We start from the raw sequence: 19,004 nt of genomic DNA, 5'->3' as shown, positions 1-19,004 counted from the left end.
AAGAAGGCAGTAGATGAAATTTCAACAATTGACATACTGCTCACGGGTGTTTTCTGGCCCTCAAGGCTTGGAGTTGCTCTGTACTCCGTAGTCGTGTAATGGTTCATACAATTGACCAAAATGAGCTATCGAACATGCATCTCATTCCGATCGGCTTCTGTGGCCCATGCTCCCCGCCCGTCCGGGCCGTCCCTCACTGTCCAGCTCATCCTTATCTGTCCACAAATCAGCCTCCTTGGGATTAACATGCTTGCTATGAACAGCAAGCTTGTAGCCAACCATCAAGATTACGTAGACAGGAACGCCGATGTACGAAGCAACCAAGGACTTAACATCGAGTTTCTGAACGCCCGACTCAAAACTAAAAGAGTCGAACACAATGGTGACGGAGATGAATAGGCAGAGGATCAGAGCCAAGCAGGTCCCAGGTAGACCGAAGCGAGCTCTGAAAGCTAAAGACTTATCGGGAATACCCTGGGCCTTTCGTGCTCGAACGAAACATATGTGGGTGACGAGAATGGAGAACCATGTGAGGAGACCAAGCATGGTGACCATGTCCACGAAATATCCGAAGACGACAGTTGAGTCCTGATGGACGTTGAGATAGGCTAGGGTTGCTGCTGAGGAACAGATGGCCAAAGCGTAGATTGGGACACCTCTCTTGGTAGTGCGTGACAGAAAAGCAGGGGCACGACCCCTCACTGAAAGATCGCACATTGCCTTTGTGGCAAGGTAGAGGTCGTAGTCTGCAATAGACAAGACAAATAGCAGTATGCATGCGTTCAGTAGGTCAGGTAGTACGGAGATACCTGCTAGATACAAAGCTGCGACGAAAGCCGATGCAGCGGCTTCATCTGATGCCTCGCTATTGAAGGCCACGAGTATAGTGTCCTGGGGAACAATCATGCCGAGAAGGGTGATTGCCACAAGATGGAATACCATGATTCGGTAAAAGGTATTTCGGATGGCCCTCGACGTAGCTCTTCGGACGTCCGGGTGATAGGCCATGCCAGAGTGCTCACTTCCGATGTATGCGAATGTGGCGGATGACATTGTCGAACATGTTACATGGAACTTCTCCAGCAAAGAATGGCCTTGGAGACCATGAGAGCCGAACGCACCGGGGTATGACCAATACCGAAACCCTCTTATCTCGTGGTCCGGTCCTCCGCCCAACGCAATGACGGTGGACAAGATCATGAGTCCGAGCATAACGACGAGTTTGAATGACGAGACGTAGAACTCAATCTTGCTCGGGAGGCGGTGATTGATGAAATTGAGAGCCACGATGACCGAAAGGAAGATCGTGATCCAGGTACCAGGATTGACTCGCTCAGCATCAACCCAATAGGAGACCACCAGCGCTGCAGCAGTAAGCTGGTTCGGGGTGACAAGGGCATATTTCAGCCAGAATCTGTGAGGCAATGTCAACTACCTGCCAGGTAGACCAGATATCACCATGAAAGGAGACTTACATCCAGCCTAAGCTGAACCCAAGCGCAGGATCGCAAAATCGTACGGCTTGATCTGCCACGGTACACGGTTTTGGCAGCCATGAACCTACCTCACCCAAAGCCGAGAGTACAAGGTAAACCGCGAATCCGACAATGGTATATGAGATTATGATCGATGCCGGCTACAGCGGATTAGGATGCCGGCTGCCAACACACGTGGGAATGACTTACGCCGCTCCTGTCTTGAAGTTAATATTTTAGCACGGATGAGATTTGCCTGGCATGAGAAGTCATTCTTACATGGTTAAGGCTCTTCCAGTACCGACCATCAAGCCCGTTCCAATTGCCGATCCAATTGCTACAAATGTAGTATGTCAGAATACCGGCCGCGTCGCACGAGGTAGGAGATACAAACTGATGATGCTGATTTGACGGGGTGTTAGGGTCCCATAGATATCGGTGAAACCGAGGGCATGTTCGGTCTGATGAGCTTCTGGGTTAACCGATGGGGTAGTTGGGTGGGTGGCGGTGGGTGCGCGTTCGCATGTAGAGGATCCTGATCCCGATCCCGGTCGGCGTCGTGAGAACATTTCCTATTATACTTGTTGGTAAAATGACCTCCCTGGCCTGAATAGCCCAACAGAGAAGAATGTTTAGTGCACTAGAAGCGTCAGGAGATCAAGTAGAGAGGGAATAGACATCTCTCCCTGGAAGGCCGCTGGAGAAGGGGTCATGCAAGTGCGAGTGAAGGAAGGAACGAGGCACAATAAGCGGGATCACAGATCATTGGATATATTTTCTATATGCAGCATACCCATTGTGGGACAGTCCAAATAGAATGGCATGAACAAAAAAAAGCATTTCGAGGGTATGCCAGCTCTTAGTGATTGCCATCAGATCCGTCGAGCAGGTACCAAAAGCGGCCAGCGTCTATCAAAGGCCACAAGATCACAAACGCCCAAAAAGAAAAGTCAAGTTCCGACACCCAAGCAAAGCATCAGTCGATTGCATACTGAATCCCATGTCCCCGTGAGTTGGGGCCAGAGAGTTGAGTGGAGATATCATAAAATCTTTGTCAATGTTACCAAGCAGCAGCGGTTTTGGAGCGACTGGCGTTTGTATGGAACGGTCGCTCCCCGAGGGAGGTAACGCGAGATACGTAAGACGTGTTTCCTAATCATCAATTCATCGTGACATGAGCGAGTCGCTCGACTCTGTGCGGGGGAATATGCGCGTGTAGAGTGAGTCGCTGGACTCAGTACGCGGGAAGTGCCGTTGATGCTTCCGTGAAATCACACGATCCGTGTAGATACCCTTGGCCGAACCCCGGATAACTTGCTCGAGATACTCGCGGAAATCGGTGGGCTTAAAGTCGGGGTACAGATCCTGTGTGGTGTGGTAGCCGAGATACTTGGCGTACTCAGGGTTGTTATCCCCGCGGATTCCCCAGGAGAGTTGATATTCGGCCAGATACCGGGGAATGAACTTGATCGGATCGAAGGGATAGGTTTCACTGGCTTGACGGGCTGCGACGACTCTGCTGCAGATAGTTTCCTCGGGCACCTGTGCTCCGGAAAGGGGAAATTCATTAGCCAAATGCACGTCATTCCGAGACAGGGAGTCTGATACGACTTACGTAGTTCCGATCAATCTTCTCCTCGCTAAGTTCCTCCATCAGCTCGTAAATCTTGTTTTGCGAGGAGACCAGGTTATAGGCGAGGATCTTCTTGTTCAGCGTACGAGGGTCGGAGATGATCAGGGCCATGTAGCGACCGATGTCTCGCAAATCGGTCAAAGCTGTGGGCATGTTGCCATCACCGATAATCTCATCGTTGCCAGACGTCATGGCATAGTCGACGCGGCCGGAGGGGAGACGGGGGTAGGCCAGCTGGTACCACCAGCCGACATCGACGATGGTGTAAGGAATCCACAACTGGCGGATCTGATTATAGACGATCTCTTTCTGTACAAAGTAGAATCTGGTTAGCTCACTGATGGATGTACGATGTCAACAGTTCTCTTACCTCGTCCCGCAACCACATAACACCGCCTGGTGGGCAAACGGTGATAAAACCACAGGGAATAAATCGCTTCACGCCGGTCTTCTTGGCCGCCTTGGCAAGAGGAATTTGATCCTGTTGCTCGGCGGGACCAACGCAACTGATGACCACATCGATCTCAGCCAAAGCTTCGATGAGGTGCTCCTCCGGGGCCTTCAAGTCACATTTCCGGATCTGGCATCCCCGTTCCTGAAGGCGCGTGATGGCTGGTTTCTGGGCTGAGATAGGGCGAACGAGGGCGATGACCTCCTATTGAAAGAAAAAAAGTGAATTCATTAGTTTGGGGGATCAATTGGGGAGGGAAAGTCAGGTTTGCCTACAAAATCCCCAGTGTCCAACAATCCGTTGGCAATAGATCCTCCGGTTTCACCCGCTGCTCCAACGAGCAAGACCTTGGTCTTCGACATATTTATTCAATAAGTAATGGATGTGTGAATTTGGGGGAAAAAAATTAAAGGCGTTGAAGATGGAGGGGTTGAAGATCGAAAAGGTGAAAGAGAGAAAGAGAAGCAGGGATTGGGTAACAGGTTTAGGACCTGACGACGTTATAAATTCCCAAGCCTCAACCCACTTTCTCATCCGCAGTAGTGGGTCAGTGGATGTTCATTCCCCTCGTTTGAAGGGGGGTAGGAAGTATGATTCTCTTTCTTTCCTGTATCATTATTGCTGTCTATCTATGTATCTCATTATCTCATAGTATTATCTACGATCGTAGTCTCAATGTACTATCTACTAATTTCTTCACGGGCCGGTGGCTCGGCAGGGAGAACCCATTTATCATAGGTCGGCGATGTTACGTCATTTTACGGCTTCCCGGTCAAATCTGAAGATGGACTAATGATGATGTTTGCGGACAACCCAAAAAAAGGTAAAGAAAGGTCATTATTTGCTGTCAAATAACATGTCAATTGACTCGAAATGTATCTCTTCTGGTCACATATCAGGAGTCACTGCCTCTATTACCTCAAAACTCTGTTCGGCTGACTGAAACTACCTTGGAAAGAGACCCGGTGAACCTCTCATTCGATCCCCCCTGCCAGACATGCCTACAATACATAGTGAGGACATTCTACATAATCTATTCCCTTGGTCACTTGCCAGGATCTTGAACCCATGGACGTCACCAGTCCGGTCTGCGTAGTCCCAGCTTCAGGCAGGTTTCACACAGGAGTGACGAAATAGCAAAGATGAGTCAGCATTAAAAATGGGGCAAAGTGTCCATTAAATTGGGCCATTTGAGTAAAAGAGATCTTGGGCGCCAATCACCGATCATTCCAATGCAAGATGGATGTTGGACAGGGTCAGCAATAGACACATGGGCCCCACGGGTAACTGCTTGTGACCTCCCTCAGACCGAGGGGAGCATGTCTAGCAGATCACAGACGTGAAGAGCCAAGCAGGGGCGCCAGCCACAACCGGGAGATCGGTGCTTCGGCTTCCTCGTATTGCTTTTTCTCCCAGAAGCTGGGGATTTGAACGTGCAAATTTTGCAGTGCAACGCGTTTGCCCCTCATTTCTTGTCCTCACTTCTGCGGTTAGTGGGATAAGGTCACTCGCATCCTGACTTTGGAGCGGATCTTCTTAAAGAGGTAAGTGAGGGTGAAGATCCCCGGTTCCCGTCTGTATTCAACGCGGGGAATGCAGCAATAGTGAGGGTCTAAGCATCTGCGTAGTGATGTTCTGGACCCCGAGATCCATTTATATTTCATCATGAAGATTGATCGTCGTTCGTTATGGGCGGCTAGTCAAAATGGCAGCGAAATATGGGGAAAAAGAAACCGGGGAAAGAAACAGCAGAAGCGGCACAGGAACAAGCAACCCGCTACTAGCGACCATTACTTGAACTCCGTTTTGAGTTTCCACTGTACGCTGTGCTGCACAGAGCCCGGCCTTGGTCCCAGCTTGACATTTGCTCAATCCCCATTGACTATCCTATTTTCAGGAGGGCAAGGGTTGCCTCGCCCTCTCTGGTAGAAGATCAAGGAAAAGGGTCTGAATGCAGAAGATCACCGTGATAGTCACCTACCTTTGCATATTCGTTTAGTTTCCAAAAGCCCAGCTACATAGGAGTTACATGTACGCAGGCTGGGTTGCATAACAACGATAATACTTCCATCCTTTAGAAGCGGTGACAGCAACCTTGCTATTGTATCAAGCTATCTATTACTCCGTATTGCTGAGCTTTAGCGAAGCACCCAAACCATCAGGGGGTCGTCTGGTCGTCCGTCTTCCAGGCCGGCCCAGAGTAACCACCGACCGTCACGATAAGAGCGTCGGGGCGAGTGTGCAACCGATCCACATCCGTAGCCACCCAGATGATATCCTGTACCGTCACAAAGGCGCCATTGACGAGCCCGCGTTCGGTCAATGGCGCCTTTGCAACAGTCCGGGATATCATCTGGTCGGCAACGGATGCGACCCGCATCCACCCTAACACATCGCCCGCATACGCCATCAACGTTTAGTTTCATGTCGAACGAACGTTCACGGCACCGTTCGCAGGTCTGAAGCTCCGGCTCGAACAGATTTCCTGGAAGTCCTCCAGAAGCTGCCAGTCCTGCTCGGTCACGGCGGGATTGGAGTCGCTGCGATTTGCAGTGGAGCTGGGTGGCGAAATAGGATCCGAAATAGTGGGCGATGCAGGAGCCGGTCATCGAAGAGGGATGAATTCGGATAACGGTCGTGAGAGATCACAATTAGTGCAGCGACGGAGGGTAGGATCGTCCGCCATTGCGAAGGTGTAGTGTGTAGGAAGGGATAGACAGTAAAAGGAGGATAGGGGGGTTGGGCGTTAAGAAGGAGACAGACAGGGGGTGGACGAAGTGTTTACAGGGGCAGCACGAAAAGGGTGGAAAGCGTTAGGGACTCTCCTCGCAAAATTGGTTTGGCACGTGCTATTGTTAGTCAACAGTTCAAAACAATCGTAGCATCACGTGATCTAAATCTAGAGAGATACGTCGAGAACCATTGATCGCTGCAGCCGTAAAAGACCTCGCGCTTCTTGAGAAAACGAGAATAACCCGGGCAATTACGGCATCGTTGACGGAGCCGGATACGGTGACATTTTTTTGTCTAGGGCTGATCTGGTCGGAGCAGCATAGCTCACACCAGCTAACAGGAGCCCTAGCCACACGGAGAGGGAGAGCAAGTTCATTGAACCGACCAGGCAAGCGACCATGAATATTTGAGTCAAAATACCTAATACCTTTCATGTTTCAGCCCCGGGGCATCCTTTCTAATACTGCGCAATAATCAGGCCCAGCAGCACCTTGCCCATTTCTGTCGACCGAGCTGAGATGGAGCTGAGATGACCTCGCTTCGCTTCGCGTCGCCTGGCTTCACCTCATAGCCCTCGCCGGGACATTTCTGTGTCTATGAATCTCTCGAGCCTGCATCAAATCCAGTCAAGAGAGGGCTTTACCGGCCATAAAGTCTGCCTGGAGTTCGGTTGAAACCACTACTGCACGTGCAAAGGTCCACTTCACCGGATGATGAGCCTTTCCAATTGGGGATTGGATAATTCTATCTCGCCACTGCCCTAGACCAATTACTGGCTCAATGGGATTCCATGACTGTACAATGTTGATATCAACCCACTTGCCGCTTACGGAAGCGGGGGCTAGCGCTAGGTAGTTATCACTCGTGGGGCAAGACGCGGGCAGACCCGACACCGCGTCAAACGGAAGTTCTCCATGGCCCGGCCATGGATGATGGGGGCCAATTTGACTGTGCTCCAGTTCGCGCGATCGGCTAGCAAAATCAAATTGCTTATTGAAATATTGGCATATTGCAGCAGACTAAGGAAGTCGGAACGGATTTCTTCCGTGCTGCCCAGATCGAACCAATCCACACCGAGAGCGTGGATCAGGATCATTATCCCAGCAACTAACATGGCAGGGGTATATTTCGGCCAAATATTTCTCCCCCTGAATGCAACGTATTTGGGGCTATAACCAGACATGATTGCTTTAGCGACACCGTCAGCTGTCAACTGCTTCCTGGGCCACAACATCTTGATAGACGCTCTAAATGCTTCTACCAAGGAGACTGTTGAGACCTCGCCTTGCGTTCCTTAACTTACACTTTTGCCGTCTGTTACTGGGATTTGGCCTTCTCTATGGGCTCGCAGTCAATTGGGCCCGCGCCCGAAGTTGGCGTGATCCAACATCGGCCTTTTTCGCAGAAGACAAGGCTTACGAGCCCGCCTACTCAGTCCAGCGTGGAGAGCAAGCCAATGCTTTCCTAGAACATGCCAACAATAATACCCTTCCCCTCCATTTTCAGACCAAAGTATCTGCGCATCCCACGATATGTGTGGGGATTACTTCGGTGGCACGGAGGGGTGCAAATTATCTCCAAGGCGCGGTAGGGTCGGTGCTGGAGGGCCTTACGGCGGCAGAGAGAGGAGATTTATACCTGATCGTCCTGATCGCGCACTCGAATCCAGCAGAGCATCCGGCGTACGTGGAGCCGTGGCTTCATACCCTCGCAGACAAGGTTCTTCTCTACGACCCCGATCGGGTGGATGTAGAGCACATCCGCGAATTGGAAACCCCGGAGGCGAAGAGCTTTGCGCGCGAAAAGGGGTTGCTGGACTATATTTATCTTCTGAGGGCGTGCGAATCCGTTAATACATCCTACACTGTGATGCTTGAGGATGATGTTATTGCTCTTGATGGCTGGTACCATCGGACTAAAAACGCCCTGTCTCTTGCTGAACAACAGACCATTGAGGAGGGTGTAGACAAGTGTAAGCATGAATCATCTCCTACTTCTGACGATGGAAATTGCATGGAGAAATGATGGGACTAATGAAGCAATCTTTTCATAGGGTTATACCTTCGACTCTTCTACACTGAACAATTCCTTGGATGGAACTCGGAAGAATGGCCCGCCTACCTCTTGTTCTCTCTCCTTGCCGCACTGGGAGTGGTGGCCATAGCAACGGCTATCCGCCACTGTCGCCCAGCTACGACTGCATACCTTCCAAACGAGATAATTGCTCTCCTCGCCTTCGTTATGACTCCTCTCCTGATCATCCTGTTCTTTGCTGCCGGGAGGATCACAATGCTTTCGATACCTGCAGGAGTGCACGAGATGCCCAAGTTCGGCTGCTGTTCTCAGGGATTGGTCTTTCCACAGTCTCGCATCGGAGATTTGGTATCCTGGTACGAGTCTAAGAGAGCTGGGTACGTCGACATGCTTACAGAAATCTACGCCGATGAGAACAACGAGATACGTTGGGCGTTGACTCCTAGTGTACTGCAGCATGTTGGGAGCAAGAGTTCGAAGACGAATACGCCGGGGGATCACAAACACCGACTGACGGTTTCCGAAACGATCTGGAATTTCATGTTTGAGGAGAATGATATGGAGCAGCTACGCCGGGAGCATAAACAGCAGGCCGAAGCAGAAATATAGATAAGTATACGATATAGGTCGATGCAAGTGTGCCTAGTTGGAAATACTTCATCTACACAGTGGCTTATGTACAGCATTGCTTAACAACAACAAGAGAAAAAGGTGGGGTGAAAGAAAGGTCGTGTGATGACGCGGGATTTATTGACGCCCCGGCCTGGCGACAAAATCTGAACGCCAGACCGACCCCTCAGCCGCACATTGCTTAGCCGCGAAGCTTAGCAAAAGAGTTCGGTTAAATGACCCCGGTCACCCGGTGAGACACCGAGGCCTCCGAACCCTTGCGGGCTTCACCGGGGCAGACGGAGGAGCGAACTGTTCCTCAAAGCCTCCGAGTTAGTAGTAGGCCCTTCTCACCGGTTGATCCTCCTGATCAGGCAGTTTGCCCTGCACTAGTGAGACTACCTCCATTGGATCGGTCTCGCCCGAGGACTCGGAACTGACCAGGGGTACCTTTACTGCTGTCAATAATTTCTTGCTCGAGACACATCAATGGAGATATTGTCACATCCCATGCACTTTTCGACCACGGGGCCGGTATTGGTCAAAATCAGATGTAGAAGCGCTTACTGATTTCTCTTGTAGTATTACTATCATGCAGTCGCGTTCATTCAATATTAGGCGTATTCTTGAGGGCATATGCCATATGCCATATGGTTCATTTTGAGGAGGTCCTGTAACTATCTCAGCCCCACTGATCACCAATAAGGTTGAGTGACGTCATTGCTCTGGCTCAGTAGTTACCCTAATATTGTTATGCAACCCAAACTATCTCCAAACGCATGTGACACGGTCTTTCCACGTGCCCATACTTCTTCTATCCCTGTTTAGGCCTGGAGTTGCTCTCATTTCTTCTCCTAGGTTTTCATTATAGCGTTGACACACTCTTTATGCTCGGTTTACATCTACTATCAAACATCAAGTACAAATGTCTCTTCAAATTCATATTGCATTGAAATGGGTATCTCGCATACTAAAACAAAAAACAACAACCACTCATCGAGTAACTAAAGAGGCTTACACCCAGCCCGCCAAACGCGCCGCTGAACACACGATTTCTTCCTCCGTCAGAGGAGGCTCACAGGGGGACTCATAGCTATATTCCCTGATAGGGACCCCCTGGAACAAAAAGGTAACCTTGCGCAACCTCTGCTTCCGTCTCTCCTCCATAATTTTCGCCCACTGCTCCCTCACTTCTGCGAGATGCTCTTCCCGGAGGCGCGCACCCTTCTCCCAAGCCTCGATCTGGTGGCCGATGGAATTGCTCGGCTCGTGCACCCATCCCACACCGTATTCAGGGCTGACCCCAGAAGCCAGCTCGTCTGAAACGGCATTTTCCCAATGCCAGTAGTTCAGGTCCTTGATATCCTCTTTTGAGCGACAGAGGGTGAGGAGACTTCGGGGGCGGAGGTAATGTTGGCGAATGTGGAAGTCTACTTCGTAGTGAGCGAAGAGGACGGTTGTTTCGTCTGCTGGTTTGCCTGAATCTCTTTCAGCTTTCTTGATGAGGGTGTCGATTGCATCGTAGTATTTCTGTTGCTGGGATAGGGTGATGTCATCCCAAAATGTTGCGTTCTTGTTCGGAGGGGGAGATGTGTCGAGTGGGTCGATGTTGTCGTCCTGGACGCTTTCGCAGGAGAAGAACGGTGGGTATTCACTGACAATATAGGCTCTTGCGGTGATATCTGCTTCCATCATATGCCGGTTGATGTGCAGATTCTCACATTCGGTACATTTGAGGGCCTCCTGTAGAGCGATGTTGTGTGCTGATCTGGACAGTTCAGCACATGCACCATGTTGTGATGGATGCTTGACGTGGTGAGACTGTACTAGTCCTTGCTTAATAGCTTCAGACCAGTTCTTCCTTGGTGCAACTGCTTGTTTGGTAACCCGGTAGGTCTTTGTCTTGCGGTCAACTGCCATTGCGAATAGCTCAGTGATTGCACTTGTGGTGTGGTCAAAGTGATAATTGAGATGAGGTATGTGTGAAGTCTTGCAGTCTGATCTTGAGGGGAGAAGAATTGGAGAGAAGGAAGGTGGTGTTTGGCATGCATTTATACGATGCATTAAAGGCCTTTGTGCCGGCTTTGTAGGCAACGAGAGAAAGACAATAGCCTCCATTGATTCTATTTTGAATTAAAGGAACAAAGAGAAGAAGCTTGGTCTGTAACAATCGAGGACAATGCTGAGGGTCTGACAAACAATGCCCTTTGAGGAAAAACGCTCACAATAAGATGCTTGGATAACGACTTTCTTCGAAGCTGAGGTGAGCGCCATGGGATAAAGATAGATAATTTATGAAACGGAGTGGCTTCACTAAATATAATACTGCCTTGGCTCAAATGACGTGAGTCCGGGCAGAGATCATCTGGGGGAGGCGCAATTAAGCTCGGTGGGGGGTGACTCGATCATTGGGCCTGAGCATCGTGACTTCAAAGATCATCGGGTCGAGCGTAGGGATCTGACCTCCAATACGTATATTAGACTAATTTGCTACCTAGCTGCCTTTATTCAAGAATCAAGATCTAGCTATATAGTAGCTGGCTGGTGATTCTCATCCTGGTTAGTTGCACCATCGAGGGAGTTAGGTTTTATACTGAAATGCTAGGAGGACATCCTTGATGACCAGAGACTGTCCTTACCTGTTCTATCAGTAATTGAAGAGATAGTTGCGTTTGCAGCAGTTTGCTAGAGATTGACTGTCGAAATAAAATGACATGTTGTTTACCTATGAGTTGCGGCAATCCCAGTCAATACAACTTCTATGATCTACTCTTTCTTGACCTGCTTAAGATCTGATCACAACGTCTTCTCCAATACTTCTCTTCATACCGCTGCATTCCGTCTCTTCGCGGATTACACGACTAGACACGTTACGTGCCTCGACACGTACTCGATCCCCAAACCACTATCAGTGAACCCATCATGGGAAAAGCCTCACTTACCTTCCCGGCAATGTGCCTAGCCCTCTCATTCCTTTTCGTCATTGCCGTCTACCACGCTTCAATCATACAGCGCCTCAGCTCATTCCACCGGCGCATCATTCTTCCACTGTACCGCCGAATGACCAATATAACATGGGCAAACCACGTCCCCGCCAACCACGACGAGGCAAGGTACGAACTAATCAGCCGTGATATCAACGACGACGAAGAAGAGAGTGAAGAACCAACGCATCCAGCTCTTCCACGCACCCCACGTTCACAACCGCGATCACCACTCTCCAAACCCGCTAGACCTCGCACACCATATCCCCACCCCCCGGCGAGCCCGATCCCGGCAAACCGCCCAAGCACAGCGGACGAGAGCCCAATCGCCGTTTTCTGGACCAGAGAACCCCATCTCTCCGAGCTGCAGGCCAGTTTTACTAGGACTGAAGATTCTGATGGCGACGAGTCTCAGAACGAAGATTCTGACGGAGAATATCCTTACAGCGAATATTCTATCGATTCATCTGACGACGAGAACTATATCCATCAGTCTTGGGACCTTCGCATCTTAGACCCACATATCCCAGGCGGCGAGATCCCGGTCTGGCAAGTTGAAGCCGAGAGTCAGATTTATACTGTCGATGACCGTCAACCGCGGGGAGTGCAGCTTTTGCTGGACCAGACCGTTGAATGGACTGTCCAGATGGTTTATGGTCTCGTTGCTCCCCATACCGAGGGTTTGGAAGTACATGCCTGAGTTGAGATCTCAGTACCTCAGACCTGTTCTCACATGATTCAAAAGTTCTGCCAGATCTCCCGCAGGCGGGGCGAGCTGAGGGGACTGAGGTGAGGCCGGTGCGGCGATTGCAGGGGGTTCTATTCAGTGTCAGTATTGTTTGCTTAATGGAAGGTAGTCCGCCACTTCGAGCCTATACTTTGGTAATTCTTCATTTTGTTGCTTTGTTGTAGTTCGGCGGTAATTTGTTCAAAGCAACAGGTCATTTTATCGATCACATTGCGCTTGACGTAGGAGTCGTATGAGCCCTGTCACGGGGTTGGGGGTAGAGCGCGATCATTGGTAGGGTTACAACAAGCGCCACGCAAGGGATTGGACGATTGGACATTTACTGCGTACAAGGATGGCACGGTCTTCATGGCGTATTTAACTCGGCAATCGCGCATAATCTGAAATGCAGCTCGTTATCAATGGTGGGAAAATGGTTCCATCTTTTGGAGCTTGGAAACGGTGCAATTTAGATAACTTCATCCTTGTCACCATGCCTCACTTTACGCAAGTCTGGATTCCAGAGAACACACGCATAGCAGCGCAATCCCAAAAAGTGAATCGCCAATTTCCGTCATCTCAATCACATCAAGTCGCTGAAATAATCCCTCCAAATCAACAATCACAGGCAAACCTTCATTCCAAAGCTTATGGGGCACAGTAGCCACCGTCGACGATAAGATCAGCTCCGGTGGTATATGACGAAGCATCGGACGCCAGGTAAAGATAAGCACCCTTCAGCTCATGGGCCTCGCCCTCACGACCCATGGGAATCTTATCGCGCCAAACATTCTTAGTTTCCTCAGGCACGAAGCTAGAGATCTCGGTAGCAATGTAACCGGGTGACACAGTGTTGGCGCGAGCAAAGCGAACCCATTCAACGGAAAGGGACTTGCCTAGAAAGATGTTAGTGAAAGTGAAGAAGCTGATGAAATATTGGTGGCATTTACAAAGATGGATGACGCCAGCCTTGACGGCGTTGTAGGCAGCCTGCATCTGGGGAAAGTTGACAATGTGACCGCTCATAGATGCAGTAGCAACAAAACTACCATATGTGAAGTTGGTAAGCTTATTGCCGTTGGCATCAGTACCCTCCTCCTTCTGGCGACGCCAGTGGTCGGCGGCATATTTGGCACAGTAGAATGTGCCATCAAGATCAACCCCGGCAACATCACGGTAGTGCTCGAGAGGTCCGTCGACCATCGGGCCCTGAGTCCAAGGAATACCAGCGTTGGCGATGAATACATCTAGACGGCCATTGAATTCCTTGACCACGTCGTTGACGGCTTGCTCAACGGCCTTGGCATCGGTAACCTGGACTTGATAAGCCTTGGCTATCGATCCATCCGCGTTAGATCACTTGGCAAATCATATCTGTGGATTTTTCACGCACTTTGGACACCGAATTTCTGCGAGATCTCAGCAGCCCGCTCAATACACTTGGGGTTGCTGTTGTACCACATAGCCACATTGGCACCGGCCTCAGCTAGAGCCTCAACAACAGAAAGACCGATACCGGCACCGGCACCAGTGACAATAGCAGTCTTCCCCTTGAGGGAAAACATGCTCATGACACTCGGGTGCTCGGGAGCTGTTGTGTTATTGTGGACGAAGAGTCCATTCTTCGTAATAGGACTTGCAGACATTGCGACAAGAGCAGAGTGTGAGGAGATGTGAAGTGACACGGTTAGAGGGAAGTATGTCCAGTTATGAGGGGCAGATCAGTTAAATAGAGCCGCCTGAGGAGCAGATTCGTGACACTAGGACACGCGGTAGGACTGTGAGACGTGCGTTGGCGGGGGAGTCGGACGAGAGCGCCCCTAGACAAAGACATTGGTGGGGAGCTCTTGTATTGTTCACCAATGCTTTGGTGGGGGACACCCGTGGACTGGATCTTGTGGATCGTGGATAGTGGCGCTAGGCGCTCTGAAATACATAGCCAACAGGGTTGCTCTTTGACAGGTTAACGAGCGGACATATCATAATCTCATGCGATGATGACGAGACAGTTTGATTGGACTTTGGAGAGACATAGTCAAGAAATCGAGGCGCCAAAAACCCTCATACCTATGCTGTATGATAAGGACACAGCTTGGCTCTTAGCCTCTTCGGACGCGGGGCGGTGAAACTGTGTATGTGGAGGCCCTAGGCCAGTCCTGGTATGTGGAACTCATGACGCAGGCAAGATCTGCTTGCGCTTTGGCTTTGAGTTTGGTGCTCGTGCTGTGTAAATAATAGAACTAAGAAAGCTCCCACATGGACTGGAAGCTGCTGCGATACACAGTATGTAAGGAAAATACCTCCAAGTCCTCCAAGTCCTCCAAGTCAACCCTTCCAAGGTTGGAAGGTTGCAATGTTGACTAAATTCTCCTTCGGGAAGGAATGGCCGAGGATGCCGGCTTCCGGCTAAAGTCGATCCCGAAGGGACAGCGCTGAGACAGGGGGAAGGGAAGAGCCGAAAGTCGACATCACTCGGCTCAGCTCAATTGGAGGGCGATGAAGATTGAAGAAGCAGTTGCTGCAGTGCAGCAGCAGTTCTTCAAATAATGAGTTAATGACAAACATAGTCCTTGCTACCAAGTAGTTCAAACTCGGCTGAAGTCGCGACCAGTGCGTTCTAGGGGCAGACCCCAGACATTGAGCTGGATGACCACAAATCTCACGCCAGCCACGCGTTTGCTGCATATACCGAGACTCAACAGAAGGAAAAACCATACAGCCAATGTCAAAATGGATCAATGATCCCTGACAACAGCCGGGCTGGTGCCGAATAGGCACTGATGGTTCGGTCGGCGTCGCATTAACTGCGGCTTATGGTATTCGTCATCCACGGGGTAACTCTTCCTCGCGTCTTGTGTTATGACTTGTTTGGGACATCTAACTAGACATGGAAGAAGTTGTAAGTACAAATCCAGCACGAGAGATGCTGGTGGAGATGCCAAAACGGCACTCCAAAGTAGCCATCACTTCTTCTGAAGTATAGTCTTGAACTGGTGATGACGACTGTTGCCCATTCCAACAACGTACAGATGGGCGCTCAGACGTTCCAGTGGCCTCTTTCGACGATCCTATTTGTTCGAAATGCGAATGTCGAACCATGATGGAAGGGGGTAGGTAGTGTGGCCGCCAGCATTCCTAGCCGGGTGGTGATGAATGAACATTCCTCGGCTGGCATCAATGTACCCATAACAAATGGTGGCGCCCTTGGGGAATTGTTGGCACATCCTGCTACCTCTTGTTATTGTGAGGCTTCGTTGTTTCACGCCATCAAGATCTCGAACCCGTGAAAGCCTCTTGCCGTTTTGATAGAGCAACACTTCGAACCACCGACCGAAAGCATCTCAGTCAAACGAATGACGCGTTGAGAGGCTCATCGCCGTGAACCTCGTTCAAGCTGCCTCGAGTCTTTCTCAGTGACGCGCCAGCGAGGCGACCATGTTGGGGCTGACTGCCGTTATCGCCATAGCCGCTTCGTGCGCGGCCATCTTCATTGTCGTCTCGGTAGTGGGCATAATTGTTTGGGTCAGGTATCGCAAAGAGCGACATGCATTGGCGCTGCTAGGCTTCAGGCAAAAGCAGGGACAGCTCAATAGGGGGTTGCAGTCTTATCCGGTGGACACATTGACTGAATTGAGCCAGGCAGAAGGGAGCATATTGAGGGCACATGGACAACTGCCTTATGGGAAGCCTGGTGAATGGGGCCAATTGACTTCACGAGAAAGTTTGTATCGGCCCAAGCATGACTCTGACTCTTCTATTTCTTTAACTGGGAGAGCCCGTTCCCTCCGCAACTCGCTTTCTCGATCTCGATCCAAACGGTTATCTCGATCCTCCCACCACCGCCGCATGAGCTCCTTAGCTACATTGAGTGAATCAGTCAAGACGCCCAGTCCTCCTCCTAAATCTTCGATATCCAAGGAAGACGTCCCTCTTTCGGCAATTGAAGGGGTTCTGGAGTTACCGGCAGAGAGAACACCGAACCAAACACCAGATCCCAATGAAGACGATACTGGATTCCTTGGTATGAGGCCCGACTCAACTGGGTGGCCCCTATCAATGCAACGCACAAGTCTTTTCCCTGTTTCGGAGAATCGCGATTCAGGTCAAGCATTTGATCCAACCCCAATGGTTTTTGACGAATCCCCTCGGCGCCTGCGTGGGACAAGTATCGCTAGCCAAACTCCTGGCGTGATGCCAGACCATTCGGTTCCCCCTCCGCCGCCCACGGCCTATCCTACCGATAGATTTAGTTACGCTCGAAATGACTCTATCATGAGACTGTCTTCCATGAGTCTCGATACTACCAACAGCTCGATTCTGGAAACTGGCCCTCGATCGGCTGATACCGACCTGACCTCTCCCGCCTTCTCTTCTGGTGGCACCTTTGTTCCTTTCAGTGCCGCAGACGTTGGGGTCAAGGATGGTCGTAGGAGCTTCATTTCTACCAACACATCCATTCCACCGATGCATAGCTTCCCTGTCCGCTCTGCTTCAACCACCGAGTCTCGCCATAAATCCCCGTCTTTGGCTCCCCGACGGAGCATGACAACGGCTCGATATTCCGGTGCATCGGCTGATCGTTTCAGCGGGGCCCCGCGACGAACAGACTCTCTGTCCTCATCGGTTCCACGGCGAACAGACTCTCTGTCTTCATCGAATCCACCTTCAAGGCACGCATCTCTGCGTTCTGGGACTCCAGTGATGCATCCAGGATATCAAAATCCAAATGCTTCCGACTGGCGGTTTTCTGGATCCCAGTGGTCAAATCAGCAGTGCAACCTATCTCGCAACAGCACTGTCTATGAACACGTCGAACTGGGCAGCGATCCTTTTTACGTTGGGTCCCCTGGGTCTGGAACTGTGTTCCACCCTGTTGGGTCACCATCGAACACAGGCAATACTCACCAGTCACCTAGTCCGATGCATCGTAGGAGTCTGTCCATGAAGGGGCCTCTTCCCTCTGCGCTTAAGGGCGCCAACCCCCAGCGCAAGGGTCATCGTCGTCAGAATTGTGTCCGTATCTCTATCCACCCGCCCATCACATTCGGATCCTCGTCCTTCGCTCCTACAGTTGAAGAGGAACCAGAAGAATTTGACAGGATGGAAGAGGTTGATCTCCGGGAAAGTACAATTAACAGCCCTAAGCCATTGCCATCGTTGCCACCAAGTACAACCTCACCTCAGTCCGGCTCAAGGCGCAGCAAGTATGGCAGTCGACATGGCAAGCCAGGCCTAGGCTCTCTCGGGCCGCTGGTCGAAGAGCCGCAGCCCCCGAATCACGACGACACCCCTTGCAAGAAGAAGAGGAGGCCGACTTCCTCTGTCGCAGGCGCCCACAAGGCTTCGCTTAATCACGATCGTGCTCTTCCCGAAATCTTCACTGCTTTGCCTCCTTCAAACACCATTGCTCTCACCCACACGCCCTCTCCCGAACGAGTCCCAGCCGTATGGGAAATGTCTGACGCGCAATCCCCGACACACGAGAACACTACTCCGATGGGTAGCCCACGACGCTCAGCAGTCAAGGGGCCCCGCACTCAACCCAGCCCTATCGCAACTCGGAGTCATTCAACTCGCGTGTCGTCAACCTCCTCCAACCAAATGCCCGAAAGCCCCCTGGCCTCTCCCAACCGCATTCCTCTAGTCATGAGTATCACCGGAACAGAGGGCAGTGACTGGCGGATGTCTACAGAGTCGATGAAGCGTACCAGAGCCAAGACTATGGACCCCTTCGTCCGTCGAGAACATGACCTCACCAGCCTGGGCAATGGACTGGGTCCTATCGGCGGCTCATCTGCAGTCTACGGCAATCGTCGATCCGCCTTAATGCAAAATCGAGTTACCATCTACGAAGACGCAAGCCAAATTACCTCTCCAAGAAAGTCCTCTGTGCTGACCCCAGTTGGAACATTCCGCACGCCTGAGTCCACACCATCTCCTGTTAAGAAGGAGATTCCTCGCTCCTTGCCCGCCAATCCGCAATTCCCGCCTCACTTGTCCAGCTCCCAGGCACCGCCTACTTCTCCTTCTCCGCGGCGTGGAATGACTACACCTACTGGCAAGTCCCTCGGTCTTGGAATTGGAACTGCAACCCCTGCCAGCCTGTACGATGGCGATGGGTTTTTGCGAGAATAAAAGTCCATCAAGTTCAATGTTTCTGTGTCTCTTGGAGACGTCTCGTGGAGTCCAGCAGCGATAGACTCCTTTTTTGAATCCCTTTACTCTTTTATTATGTTTGATTGTATCTGATGCGGACGTTCAGCGCCAAACCCTCCGCGTCTTTCTCCTTTTCTTGGTTCCTATTCCTCCCCCTTTCGATCTCCATCTCAGGCGATGCTCCCCCTATCTTCTATGTGTA

The 19,004-nt window shown here is 50.9% G+C and overlaps 8 protein-coding genes across 8 annotated transcripts; 3 read left to right on the top strand and 5 right to left on the bottom strand.

Moving 5' to 3' along the window:
- Positions 1-141: 141 nt before the first annotated feature.
- On the bottom strand, positions 142-2,044 carry N7515_000792 (putative amino acid permease; the record flags this gene model as incomplete). Its single annotated transcript, XM_056661536.1, has 5 exons — positions 142-1,414; positions 1,476-1,636; positions 1,686-1,692; positions 1,755-1,812; positions 1,870-2,044. 5 exons carry the CDS (start codon positions 2,042-2,044, stop codon positions 142-144), a joined length of 1,674 nt encoding a protein of 557 aa, XP_056526702.1.
- A 595-nt stretch (positions 2,045-2,639) lies between these two features.
- On the bottom strand, positions 2,640-3,921 carry N7515_000791 (aromatic alcohol reductase; the record flags this gene model as incomplete). Its single annotated transcript, XM_056661535.1, has 4 exons — positions 2,640-3,017; positions 3,091-3,417; positions 3,479-3,763; positions 3,835-3,921. 4 exons carry the CDS (start codon positions 3,919-3,921, stop codon positions 2,640-2,642), a joined length of 1,077 nt encoding a protein of 358 aa, XP_056526701.1.
- A 1,796-nt stretch (positions 3,922-5,717) lies between these two features.
- Positions 5,718-6,168, bottom strand: N7515_000790 (uncharacterized protein; the record flags this gene model as incomplete). The annotated part of the gene is made up of 2 exons (XM_056661534.1): positions 5,718-5,944; positions 5,997-6,168. The coding sequence occupies 2 exons, from the start codon at positions 6,166-6,168 to the stop codon at positions 5,718-5,720; spliced, it is 399 nt and encodes a 132-aa protein (XP_056526700.1).
- Positions 6,169-7,543: 1,375 nt separating this feature from the next.
- N7515_000789 (uncharacterized protein) lies at positions 7,544-8,935 on the top strand (the record flags this gene model as incomplete). The annotated part of the gene is made up of 2 exons (XM_056661533.1): positions 7,544-8,264; positions 8,346-8,935. The coding sequence occupies 2 exons, from the start codon at positions 7,544-7,546 to the stop codon at positions 8,933-8,935; spliced, it is 1,311 nt and encodes a 436-aa protein (XP_056526699.1).
- Positions 8,936-9,949: 1,014 nt separating this feature from the next.
- N7515_000788 (uncharacterized protein) lies at positions 9,950-10,855 on the bottom strand (the record flags this gene model as incomplete). Its single annotated transcript, XM_056661532.1, has 1 exon — positions 9,950-10,855. One exon carries the CDS (start codon positions 10,853-10,855, stop codon positions 9,950-9,952), a length of 906 nt encoding a protein of 301 aa, XP_056526698.1.
- Positions 10,856-11,857: 1,002 nt separating this feature from the next.
- N7515_000787 (uncharacterized protein) lies at positions 11,858-12,619 on the top strand (the record flags this gene model as incomplete). Its single annotated transcript, XM_056661531.1, has 1 exon — positions 11,858-12,619. One exon carries the CDS (start codon positions 11,858-11,860, stop codon positions 12,617-12,619), a length of 762 nt encoding a protein of 253 aa, XP_056526697.1.
- Positions 12,620-13,294: 675 nt separating this feature from the next.
- Positions 13,295-14,292, bottom strand: N7515_000786 (putative carbonyl reductase; the record flags this gene model as incomplete). The annotated part of the gene is made up of 3 exons (XM_056661530.1): positions 13,295-13,542; positions 13,597-13,980; positions 14,040-14,292. The coding sequence occupies 3 exons, from the start codon at positions 14,290-14,292 to the stop codon at positions 13,295-13,297; spliced, it is 885 nt and encodes a 294-aa protein (XP_056526696.1).
- A 1,789-nt stretch (positions 14,293-16,081) lies between these two features.
- On the top strand, positions 16,082-18,781 carry N7515_000785 (uncharacterized protein; the record flags this gene model as incomplete). Its single annotated transcript, XM_056661529.1, has 1 exon — positions 16,082-18,781. One exon carries the CDS (start codon positions 16,082-16,084, stop codon positions 18,779-18,781), a length of 2,700 nt encoding a protein of 899 aa, XP_056526695.1.
- Between the last annotated feature and the right edge of the window lie 223 nt (positions 18,782-19,004).

This window comes from Penicillium bovifimosum (genome assembly GCF_028826915.1).
Source record: "Penicillium bovifimosum strain IBT 22155 chromosome Unknown utg000001l_segment0_segment0, whole genome shotgun sequence".
Classification (NCBI taxonomy): Eukaryota; Fungi; Ascomycota; class Eurotiomycetes; order Eurotiales; family Aspergillaceae; genus Penicillium; species Penicillium bovifimosum.
Note: the sequence above shows the minus strand (reverse complement) of the source record. Positions and strands in the feature narration are given on the sequence as shown.